Source organism: Felis catus, chromosome B2 (genome assembly GCF_018350175.1).
Source record: "Felis catus isolate Fca126 chromosome B2, F.catus_Fca126_mat1.0, whole genome shotgun sequence".
NCBI lineage: Eukaryota > Metazoa > Chordata > Mammalia > Carnivora > Felidae > Felis > Felis catus.
In genome coordinates, this window is record NC_058372.1 from 98214653 (window position 1) to 98227236 (window position 12584).

General features: G+C 41.8%; 1 protein-coding gene and 1 long non-coding RNA gene across 11 annotated transcripts in view; one reads left to right on the forward strand and one right to left on the reverse strand.

The window, feature by feature from the left end:
- CCDC162P (coiled-coil domain containing 162) overlaps window positions 1-12584 on the forward strand; it is a 175365-nt gene that overhangs the window by 93458 nt on the left and 69323 nt on the right. For all 10 annotated transcript variants that reach the window (XM_045058585.1, XM_045058588.1, XM_045058586.1 and 7 more), the window contains 4 exons: window positions 873-922; window positions 1293-1469; window positions 9789-9906; window positions 12362-12527. In XM_045058585.1, the coding sequence (XP_044914520.1) occupies window positions 873-922; window positions 1293-1469; window positions 9789-9906; window positions 12362-12527 (511 nt within the window). The remainder of the gene's footprint in view (window positions 1-872; window positions 923-1292; window positions 1470-9788; window positions 9907-12361; window positions 12528-12584) is intronic.
- LOC109499831 lies at window positions 8953-9687 on the reverse strand. The gene is made up of 2 exons (XR_002157352.2): window positions 9508-9687; window positions 8953-9391 (listed from the first exon to the last, which is right to left on the reverse strand). It is a non-coding gene; the product is annotated as an uncharacterized LOC109499831 (long non-coding RNA).

The window sequence follows — 12584 nt, forward strand, 5'->3', positions numbered from 1 at the left end:
TTTTGAGGAGGAAGTCATTAGACTAATATATAGTTATTTGGGAGATAAATCACAAGTCTACAACTCTAAGCTTTTTCCTTCTCTGTGACTGAAAAAGAAAGACTTAAATTTCCCTAATCCAGTTCTACAAATGGGATGTAAGGGAGGCCAGACTTCTAGATTACTGCTGAGTAATAATGGAGGCAAAGGACTCCTTTTAATAAGTAATTGAGATATTCAATTGTCTTTTTTACTACAATATTCAAAAAATATTGACCAAGTGAAAAACGTTATAGCTCATTAACTGCTCTTCAGGATTATCCAATGCCTGTCAGATTAGAAGACACAAGACTCCTAGATCAGAGACAAAGAACTTTATGACTCACAGCAGAGCAGGTGACATGAGCTTCATGTTTCTATCAGTTCCCTCTGCCTCCCAAGTCCCAAGGGGGCAACATGGAGGAGCCTAGATTCATGCACTGGGTTTTTGTCACAACCAATGGGTTCATGACACTGAGCTTGAGTTGTCACAACTCATTGGGTTCATGACACTGAACTTGAGGAATCCACCTCTTTTTAAATGGCAAGCTTACTATTTTTCCTGGAGGGAGACATTCCCTTATACCTCGAGGTTGCTCTTTACAAACAGAACTCTGAGAAATGGCCCAGGTAAAGACTAGTCAGGGTCTTGCATTCTTGGCATACTCAGCAAGGTCTACAAGAAGGAGAGAGAACCACAGAGGCTCACAACAAGTTGGCCTTCAGAAAGAATATCTCAACCGCATGGGCTTTTCCTGCCTTAAGTTTGCTATAAATATGTATACATGTACTAGGATGGAGACTTTTTATAGCCAAACTTCTAATAGAAGAACTGTCATTCTCTTTTATCACAGGATGAAATTGGTAAAGTCAAGAGAGACGTTATAGTTGAATATTGTCAGAAGTAAGTATAGTATATATGAACAACATATGCTGATTTCTCTGACTGTGAAGTCAATAAACTGCAGTGTTACACAGAAATCCAGACAATGAATCACGTGGTTGGTTTTTAAATAAACACACAATTCTCTTGGGTAAAACCAAACCAAACTATCCTCTGACACACAGAAGAGCATCAGAAGCGAATGCTAGGAGGTGCTTTGAAGAGGTCCATGCCTCTGCTTTCAGGCAATAGCAACCTGACCCAGATAGAACTTTCTTCTGGATGAGGTCCTCTATTCTCTTTGAAAGGTCTTTCAGGGAAGTAGATCTTTCTGGGAATGACACAAAAATTTTGGTTCACCTTCTGGATATCATCTCTTCTGACTTTTCAGACTGAACTGCCGTATGTCTCACTATGCTCTTCGGGGTCAGATCATGGCATACTGCAATAGCCTGAGAGCCCTGCTGGAAGATTTCCCTGCTATCAGGGACACCTTTTTCATTGTGGGGCAACCTCGAGAAAAGAAAGGGTTGAGAGACTCCAAGGAGGGCCTCAAGGCTGACCCCAGGTGTGTAAATTCCTTTAGAGCTTTTTACTCCCAGCGGCACCCCACCCCCCCGCCCCCACACACCCTATGCCTCCCAGGGAAGAAGGAAGAGACATGTTACATTTGGTATGGGAATTGCTTTCTTTACTGCATTTGACCTTGGTCTTTTGGTTCAGAAGGGCAGAAGAAAGAGCTAACACTCCAAGAATAACAGTATCTTTGTATTTGAACCCAGAACAAGTTCTGTGTTTATGGGCTATTTCACTGCTTTTTCAATCTATGTAGTTTTGTTTTCCCCTGGAGATCCCAGAGATTTTCATCAGTCACACTCTTTTACATAAGCCAGCATCTAAAATGAGCAAACAAATAAGTAAACTTGATCTTGAGCTGTCCTGGCTTCAAATATTTTTCCCAATGGAGCAGAAGGAATAAGAAACACACCCCCACACCCCCACCCCCACCCCACACACACAACATTGATACCCCAGTGCCTTGGATAAATCTGTCCTTCTGTATTTCTCTTACAGAGAAAAAAAAAATGCATATAGAATGATATTAAATGATAAGAGCAGAGCTGCTCCCATACTTCCTTTTCATGCCTTATCCAGTTTCTCAATTATTCTTAACTCACCTTGCCTAGAGTTCACTCAAGTAGATGGAGGAGTTAGCATACCTGTGCAGTCAGCAACCACATTTCCTTTAAAAAAAAAAAAAGGTGGGGTGTATTACACGGTTATGCAGCCTCCAAGGGGGAGCAAAACATCCTGTAGGGTAAGCTTGTTTCCTCCTTACTCTTTCCCATAAGGTACAGAGCTTAGTGCCAAGTAATAGTGATATTCAACAAATATGATCATAGAACAGACAGATGAAAGGGAATTGAAAGAACATTTGTATCAGACCACTCTTTCGCTCACTTATTTCTTCATGCATTATTTAACTACTACTTATTTAGTGCTTACTTAGTACCAGACATTTCACCATGTGCCAGGGTTACGAAGGTGAGTAAGTCACGGACTCTGGCAGTAAATTCAGTCTAGTGGGGGAAAGCTCTGTGAACAAAAAAGTAACTTCAAATATTTTAAAGATAACCTGCTAGAGTTATGCAAAATGTTCTGTGAGGACACACAAGAGGGAGTGTTTAACTGTAGCCCAGGGCCTCAGGGAGAAATTCAAAGAGGAGGTGACAGGTAAGTTGTAACTCACCAAAAAAGGGGGAGGAATGGTAGAACAGACTAGAGAGTACTGGAGAAGGAACAAACTTGAGTTTGTAAGCCCTTGACTGACTGACAGCTGGCTACCAAAATAGCGACCAGGCCTACCTTATACTTATAAGGCACCCAGTTTGTGGATACCAGTGTTTGTCTCATGAGCTCAGCCAGTGCATTCACCTGGGTAGACTTGAGGATTTACCTAATGGAAGAATGCATTTAAGGGAGGGGTAGGGCAAATATACCTCAGCAGACTGACTATTTTGCTGAAGGGTTTGACTGGGCACCTGTTTCCCAATGAGGCTGAAGTGTGTCTTTCTCTCATATGAAAGATCACAGGATAATCCCCTAAGATTTCTTAGTTTCATTATTTCATCTACCCACTAGCCAAGGAAGCCATTTGTAAGCCTAATCTATGTTTGGGATCAAATTTTTAAAATAGTTTCCAGAACTCTAACCACAAGTTCACTACATTTGTGTTTAGGAAGTCTGTTTTTGTTTCTGATCTGTTTTATTTGAAGCAACCAAATGAGGTCAGGAAGTAGAAAAGAAAAAAAAAATCTAACTTGCAGGTCTTGCTCTATTCCTTTATTGTTTATTTTAGATGACTGTGTGTTTCCTAAAGATTAGGGGAAACAGTCATTTAAGGGGGAATGAGCCTAGCCAGTTAGTGTGTGGTAATTTCATGGCAGGGTTTTGGTCAATAAAAGTTTGAGCAAAGTGAGCACACACCCAGAGTCCAAGTCATAGTCAGGCAGTGGATGAGCAGTGACTGATAAAGATTCAGTATTTTTCCACTATACCTATGTCCTGCTCCCTAAACTATCTAGACTTTAACATGTCCCTTTTACTGCACCTCAGAAAATGGAGCAATAGAGAAAGGAACTTCTGTCTTTTGTGGAAGTTTTGTAAACTTGAAGTAGTATAGAAGATTATTTCTAACTCCAAAGTCTGTGGTTCCAAGTACTGAGTATTCATAAAAACGGACATCAGACACAAGGAGGTAGAGAGAACCATGGCCTGGGAGTTAGAATATTTAGGCTTTACCCAGCTTAGTCATAAGGTGCCCTGAGGTCTCAGGCAAATTGCTTCTCTTCAATCTCTGAACCTCAAACTCTTCATCTGATGAGTGAGGAAATGGAAGCAGCTCTCTGAAGTTAAACATGCTAAGATCTTTAGTGTTAGGGTGTCTAGAGGTTGATTCCAAGGAATGGAACTGCTATGGAAAGACTTCCCAGAAAGGGACCATTGAAGAAAGTTCATGAAATGATAGATGGGGATCACCCCAGGGCAAGTTTAACTAGAGATGTCCCCAGGACAGGGTTGGGGAATGAGGGTCATGGAAGACAGAGGTCCTCACTCACTGCATTCCTAAAATATGGAGTTGGATTAGGTGGAAGATAAAAAATAAGTTTTCTTTTAAATATCAGTTCTAACAATTAATGCCCTGCTGAGGATTCTGAGATGTTCCAAGCTTATGAGAGTGTTGTAATTGATTAGCGATGTCTGCCATGGCCAAAGACAAGGGAAAGGTGGCTTCCCTGCTTGTGTTTGCCATCCCTTACCCAGAAGAACCCCATGCATTTGGTAGGTTTAAAATTCTAAGATGCTACTTAATCCTTTAAAGGCTGTAATGTACTGTGTTTAGCTTTAACAAAGACTACCATATCCTCAAACCAAAGTCTCTCTAGAAGAGGAGCCAGAGGGAGTTCTCCTCCCAAGAAAGATGTCCGTTGAGGGCTCCTTGCTCTTCATGGCTCCAGAAGAGACTAGAATCTAGATACTGGGATGATGCTTGGCCACTCTCCAAGAGCAATTGGCTGATGGAGGAGTGAAGAAGGGAGAGAGAGAATACTAACATTAATCGAACCCTTACTGTGTGACAGGTAGAGCCACCATGATCCCATATGATGCTTTATGGACATTAGAAGAAGGCACTCCTTCTTCTGGGCAGGGCGTAGAGCTTGGCAAGCAAAAGATAGGCTGGATATTGACCACTGCTAGCTGCCTCAGGACACAACCTGAACAGCAGTACATGGCAACCTTGGTGCCAAGTGCTGTACAGCAATGGATAGACATGGTTATTGCCCTTCAGACAAGGGGAAATAGGTAATTACAGTACACTGTGATGAAGAATAAGATATGATAAGAGTATAATGAAAGTATCCATCAGGAAATGTTCAGTGTTATCTAAAGGATTGGGGAGGTGGGGATGGGGAGCAAGGCAGGCCGCAGGGAAAAGGGGATACTAAACCTGGGTCTTAAAGGGTGGTTGGTGTTTCAAGTGGACAAGGAAAAGAACTTCAGTTCAAGCTGAGAGAAAGCACAGAGAGGTGGACTCTTGAGAGGCTCCCACCCAGGGTATGGGAGGATGAGCAATGGGAAGTAAAATGTACAGAACAATGGGCAAGATCCAGAAGTCTGGTGTTTGTCTTTCAACAACAGGAAAAAGGGGAGCAAGCTACTGACACTGTACAGACAGGAGATGTTTAGGAGGTGAAATCAGTTGGCCAGGTGCTGGATTTATGGGAGGCTAAAGGAAGAGGAGGAATCTAGGATGTCACCCAGAGTCTCTCTGACTTGGGCAAAAAAAAAAAAAAGATGGCAATACAATTATTGTTTAATTGGTACAGAGTTGCCATTTTGGAGGATAGAAAAAAGTTCTGAAGATGATGGTGATGACAGTCACACAAAACGTGAATGTACTTAATGCCACTGAACTGTACCCTTAAAAATGGTTACAATGACCAATTTTATGTTATGTATATTTTGCCACAATTTCTTTAAATGGGGAAAAAATGGCAGTGCCATTAAGAAGAAGAAATGTGGAGAGGGAGATAATGAATCACAGCTCAGAAGCCTCAGCTGTGAATTCATCCAATAATCTCCCACTAGGTCTCAGATACTTCCTATTCTGGATGTTCACTGCACTTTCTTATACAGTTGACCCTTGAACAACACAAGTTTGAATGCAAGGGTCCAGTTATACATGGATTTTTAAAAAATTTTTTTTAACGTTTATTTATTTTTGAGACAGAGAGAGACAGAGCATGAATGGGGGAGGGGCAGAGAGAGAGGGAGACACAGTATCTGAAACAGGCTCCAGGCTCTGAGCTGTCAGCACAGAGCCCGATGTGGGGCTCGAACTCATGGACCGCGAAATCATGACCTGAGCCGAAGTTGGCCGCTCAACCGACTGAGCCACCCAGGCGCCCCTATACATGGATTTTTAATAAATATATTAGAGTACTATAAATGTATTTCCTCTTCTTTATGATTTCCTTAACATTTTTTCTTTCTCTTCCTTTGTTATAAAAATATAGTATATAATACATATGACATACACAATATGTGTTCATTGACTGTTGATGTATCAGTGAGGTTTCTGATCAATAATAGGCTATTAGTAGTTAAGTTTTGGAGCAAAGCTATGCACAGATTTTCACCTTTGAGGTGGGTCAGAACCCCTAACCCCTGTGTTGCTTAAGGGTCAAGTGTACTTCCATTACACCATGCTTCTATTATAAATCATGCTTGCATATCTAGCTGCCTCAGAAATGTAAGGACCTTGAGGGCAGTGGCTGCCTTCATTTCATATCCCAAGTGTGTACCTCCACCTTTGACAGGAGGATGGGGGTGGGGAGGGGCCCACAGGAAGTAGGGGGGGGGTTCCAGCCAGTAGCCTTTAATTCAATTATGTAATAACAGACCTTGTCATCATCTGCTGGCAGGAGTTTGGTATGAGGCTGAAAGAAGACTTGGAATTATTAGAAAAGGAAATGGGCATAAAAGCTGATCAAAAGAAAGAATAAGGGTTGTCCTGGGGTGACACTGTTCAGGCTGGAAACCATTTACTTGTTGTTGTATCAGTGCAATTAGTGGTATGATCTCCTCCAGCTGTGCTCAGCAGCATGCAACTAGAAGCAGAAAGCGTAATAGCTGGTGGGATTCAGAGTTGGGGTTTTGCTAGGTAGCTGGGTAGTGAGTACAAAGAAGTAGAGACTGGAAGGTTCCTGTGCTCGACTGCAAGACCCAGTCTGGGCAGGGAAGGGAGTGAATTCAAAATGGAACTGACAGATGGAAGGGCTGAGGGAAGGACCAAAGGGCTGGATGACATCACGGAGCATATGTTGGGGGGATAAAGGAGGTTTATTGGGAGTGAGTGAGTGAGTGAGTGAAAAAACAGGGATAAAAGGTTGATATGGGAACTTAGGATGTTGAGTTTAAGTCTTTGGAGGTGATGTGGTCCCAAGTAATGACAAGGTCTGGAATGTGGCCCCCAAGTGAGTGGCTAAAGGAGAATTAAGTTTAAGGGGGATGATATTGAGCAGGTCAAGGAACTGGCAGGCTGGGGAATTGATGGGTCATCTACCAGTAAGGGGAGGAATCCTCCTTGTAGGGCTGAAAACCAGGCTAAACTCCTGAACTTTGCAACCAAAACTTCCTGCTACTCTCTCTGCCCTTCCTCAGCTGCAGGCAGGGGTGGAAATGGAAGGACATGGTGGATGAGAAGTACAGGATAACACTTGGAAGAGGGCCCTGCAGCTCCTGGGATCTATATGCTCCTCAGAGGCTAAGGACTGGTTCAGCCATGCTGCTGCTGCCAGCCCCTTGGCCTGCAACCTCTGTGTGCTTAGCCACAGGCCTGGTGACTTTTTATTGTTGATATTCAATGTTTCTTTGGGGCACCTTTGGACATTGTGAACTGAACAATAGAGATAAGACTGGATTACACTGGCTTTGATCTACTGCAGGACAGGATAGTCTGACTTTGTGGTTGCTGAAATAAGGGAAATTCTCCAAACTAACACCATCCTTTGTTCCCAAGCTTCAAATTACCTGATTAAAACCCTGAGACTTGAAAGGTAGGTTTAAAGCCAATGATTCACCTCACGTAGAGTTGTAATGATTTTAAAAGTCTCACACTCAGAATGTTTGATATTGAAAACATCCAGCCCTCAGGTAAAATGAATTACATTTTACTTCAGTAAGTGGAAGGGGTCATCTGAATCTCTCCCAGCGACCCAGAAACGGTAACAAGAGCCAAAAACCACCCCTATGGTTTCCAAAATGTCCCATAGAAGGGGAGACCCTCCCACTGAGAGTCCTTGCTATCGACAATGGAAGTGGGAATGAAAATCGGGTACAAGTATGAGGGGATCATGAAGTCAGTAGAACCTGAGGAGTAAAGGAGGAGGGAGGGTCTAAAAATGACTCCTTGATTTCTGGTTTTTGGGACTGGGGGTTGTGGTTCTTTTAACATGGGAGGAGACACAGGACTGGGGTGGAAGAGGATAAGGAGTTCAGTTCTTGCTTTTTTTTTTGCTTGAGATGACCTGAAGCACTGCCAGCCAAAAGGAAGCAAGTTGGAAGCCTGGAGCTGTAGAGGGGACCAGGTGTGCAAATGTGAAGTCAGATGTCACTGGCGAATAGATGGTGGTTTCGGCCAGAAGAGTGAACACAGCTGTCCAGGACTAGGGGGAGAGTAGAAGGCTGAGGTGGACCCCAGGGGCCCTGGGCAGGGGACGATGTGAGGGTGGGGGCTCCACACCCACTGCACACCTCCTTCCGCTGTCTGTCTGTCTGTGAGGGCTGCCTTGTCTAGCGTAACCAAGACAGGCCTGAGGTGGCACTAGTCTCTGGCCTTTCCCTGTCACCCTCAATTCTACGACATCCTCTCATTAGCATGGACAGGTTCCTACTTCTTAACAAATAACCCTGGGGGTTCCTATGTGTCTCTCTACCAGGGCACAAGCATCCCTTGCTCCCCACCCAGCCTTGGCCACTTTGCTAGACAAACTTTATGTTATAATATAAATTATGATAACAAACTTTGTATAGCACCTCACAATTTATAAAATACTTTTCACAGGCTTGGCACTCTTTTTTATCTTTAGTTTGTTTTTTGGTACTTAAAAAAAGTATTCCTTACACCAATCCTGTGAGTTAGGAATCATTATCCCCATTTTATGTATGAAAAGACTCAGATGGTAATTCATCTAAGGCCAACACAGCTGTGGGTGATGGAAGTTGGTCTCAAAATGGGGTCCTCTGATGCTAGAACCCACACCTGTTAACTGCCCATAGCACCATTTTCACACCAGATGAACACAGTTAGGCATAAAGGCATCGAATCCATTCAAATGGGAAACCGCTCCCTCACCCCACCCTCTGTTACAGTGGGCCACTTAAGTCCCGAGATGATATAGAAACCAAGTCAAGATGCCAGCTTCCTCCAGTGGGTATAATACAAAGATCACGAGCTTCCATTGGTATGAAGGTCGAAAACAGGCAAAACCCAACAAGATAATCTTTTAATGGTTTATCCACCTGTGGTAAAACTACAAGGAAAAACTAGCATTGGTTAATGTAAAATTCAGGATGGTGATTTCTCAGAGGGCCATCAAAGGAGCTGGCGACATTCTATTCCTCAGGCCAGGTAGTAGGTAGCTGGGCTTGTGTAAATTCTTAAACCAGACATACGTGAATTATGTGTTTGTACATAAACCTGCAACAAAGAGACAGCTATACTGCTGCCTACAAATAATAAGGTATTCGGAGGAAGAGGAGAGCACAGAGGGAAAAGAAGGAAAAGAAGGCAAGAGTCTGGAGAAAAACATGGCAGGCTAGGAAGGAAGCCTGGATTCTAAACCCGGACAGATCTGCATTTAAATCTCAAACTTCATCTCTTAGGAGCTGGACAGGCAAGATCTCAGAGTGCCTCCGTTTCCTCATCTGTAAAAGAACAAAAGAGGTACATTCCAAGGTTGTCATAAGAATTAAGTGAGAAAACATGTAGCGCCTAGAATGGTGTTAGCCACCTAGTTCACGTTCTCCCTTTGCTTTCTTACCTCACCTCTCCCTCGCTCCGTGCCCACTCCTTCCGCCAGCACAGCTGAGGCTAAAAGCAGCCCCACTGCTCTTCTCCACAGTTATTTATAGCCAGGGCCACCTGTGAGCGGCCTGGAAAGGAGGCCTGCTGGCCCAGGCTCCGACGCCCGGCTCATGTGTCACCACAATCCAGACTCTGGCGCTGCGGCTGAAGGGCAGTGATATAAATAGTTCACGCTGGGGCCACCTCTTTTTTAGAGAGAAATGCTGTGCCTACCCAAACTTTCTTATAATGCTGCAGGAGTTTTCAGCCCCGGCCACGATGTTTGCTGTCTGCTGACGGGAAAGTCTTCCTCAATTTATGGTTCATACCCCATCCTTCTGAAGTGCTGGTTATGTTCAAAACTCTGCCAGAAAAGGTTTGTATTTTTTTTTTTTATGTGTACCAGAATGAAAACTGGCTGAGTTTTTTGTTTTGTTGTTGTTGTTGTTTTGTTTTTTAATGTCTTGTGGTTAATAAGCACATCAATTTCAGAGAACATCTCCTTTTTTTTTTCCAGGGATATCTAATAACTGAAATCTTCACACAGCCCCCCAATATTCTTGCCTGCTTTATCATTATTTCTCTTAGGCCTTATTATTTTCTGAGTTCTGTTTCTCCCTGGTCATTAATGAACACAATTCAAGCTTCCCACATTCCTTATTAATCCTCAATTTCCTCCCAAACCCTTCATGAAAACGCCACTCTGATGCCCTGAAGCTAATGACAGGTCGAGATCACAATCCTGGTAATCGGCCTATTTTTTGAGGGGTTGCTCTGTGTGCCTATCTTACTGGTAACCACTAAAAAAAAAAAGGAGTAGATCTAGAAATGCACAGGGCACTCATGTATTTACTAAGTACAGTGTTGAAAAATGGCAATTTGGAAACATTCTAATTCTAAGTGAACACCTATTTAACAACCTAGGTTTCTTACCATTTCTTTCCCCATGCCCCAGCTTTATTGAGATATAACTAATAAATAAATTGTATATATTTAAAGTGTACAATATGACATGTGTACAGTGTGAAATCATTACCATAATTAATGAACATACCAATCACCTCACATAGTTACCTTCTTTTGTGTGTGGTAAGAACACTTACCTGCTCTGCTAACAACTTCCAGATATGCAATACATTATTATTAACTATAGGTACCATGCTGTACATTAGATCCTCAGAATTTATTCATCTTCTAACTGAAAATTTGTACCCTTTGACCAACACCTATCCATTTCCTACCCCTTGGTAACCACCTTTCTATGAGCTCAACTTTTTGTTTTTTTAGATTCCATATATAAGTGAGATTGTGCCACATGTGTCTTTCCTATCTGGCTAATTTTACTTACCATAATATTCTCCAGGTTCATCCATGTTGTTGGAAATGGCAGGGTTTCTTTTTTTGTTCATGTCTGAATAATATTTCTCTGTGTGTGTGTGCGCGCACACGCATGTGTGTGTTTCACATTTTTTTATCCATTTATCCATCCACTGGGCACTTCAATTATTTCCATAGCTTGGCTATTATGAGCAATGCCGCAATAGACATGAGAGTGTAGTAATCTCTTTGAGATACTGATTTTGGATACATACCCAGAAGTGAGAGGATCGTATAGTAGTTGTACATGCCAAAGAATGAAACTGGACCCCTCACAAAATCTTTCACCTCTCACAAAAATTAAGTTGAAGTGGATTAGAGACTAAAAATAACATCAGAAACTCTCGGAGGAGAATGGGAAAAGCTCCTTGACATTGGTCTTGGTGATGACTTTTTGGATATAACACCAAAAGCATGGGCAACAAAAGCAAAAATAAATAAGCAGAACTACCCCCAAACTAAAAAGCTTCTGCTTAACAAAGGAAATAACAAAAATAAAAAGCAACTTACAGAATGGGAGAAATATTTGCAAACTATGTATCTGATAAGGGGGTAGTACCTAAAATATGTAAGGAACTCCACAACTAAACAACAATAAAATCTGATTTTAAAATGGGCAGAGGCCCTGAATAGATATTTTTCCAAAGAAGACCTACACATGGCCAATGGGCATATGAAAAGATGCTCAACAGCATTACTCATCAGAGAGATGCAAATCAAAACCACAATGAGAGATCACCTCACACCTGTTAGGAGGGCCATTGTCAAAACACAAGAGACCACCAAGTGTTATCAAGGATGTGAAGAAAAGGGAACACTTGTATACTGTGAATGGGAATGTAAGTTGGTACAGCCATGATGGAAAACAGTATGGAGGTTCCTCAAATAATTAAAAATACAACCACTCTTTCTTTCACTGAAGAATTTTATGTGTTTTTAAGATATACAGAAAAATACTACCTTCTTTCAGTTAGATCATATGTTTCTACTTTTTCTTCACTTGAACATTAATATTTAAGATCCAGGGTTTAGGTTGCACATTTAAAATACATTGAAAAATATCTATGCTTTGCTTATAGGTATTCCCTCAGGGCAATGTTGTCTGAATATGGGTTCCTGCTAGGAATTTATTTGTGATCCTCGTAACCTATCAGTGGTCATACAAACACATTGTGCTGTGTTTATGGTCACCGTGGTTTTAAACAAAGAGAAACACATTGCTTTAAATGCCTCACTCCAGGACTTACCTTGTCCAAAGGTATAAACCCTGGTTCATGAATAGTTTTGTTGTTCTGTTTTTTTAGATATTAACCTGTAATTATTATCCTATATTATATCGTGAAAATGTTTAACCAATATTCTTATTCAAAGATATTATCCCCATCAATGCTCATATATTTTTATATGTGTCTTAGAAACTTCTTAATATTTCTTTGTGTTGGTTATACCCACAGGCAGCTTTTCAAGCCTTAAAGCTAACTCTACAGCTGATAGCCTCTCTCCATGACATTGTGGCCTACCTTTTCAGTTTTGCTAAACTTGGAAATTGCTCAACATGTTTTAAATTTCCTCTAAGTGCTAACCCTTTGAAAGGTGACTGGGGAGGAACTGAGGGCATTGGTAAGTGATTAAAGGTGATTCAAATCACCTTCAATATTCGCTTGAAATTCTATGAAG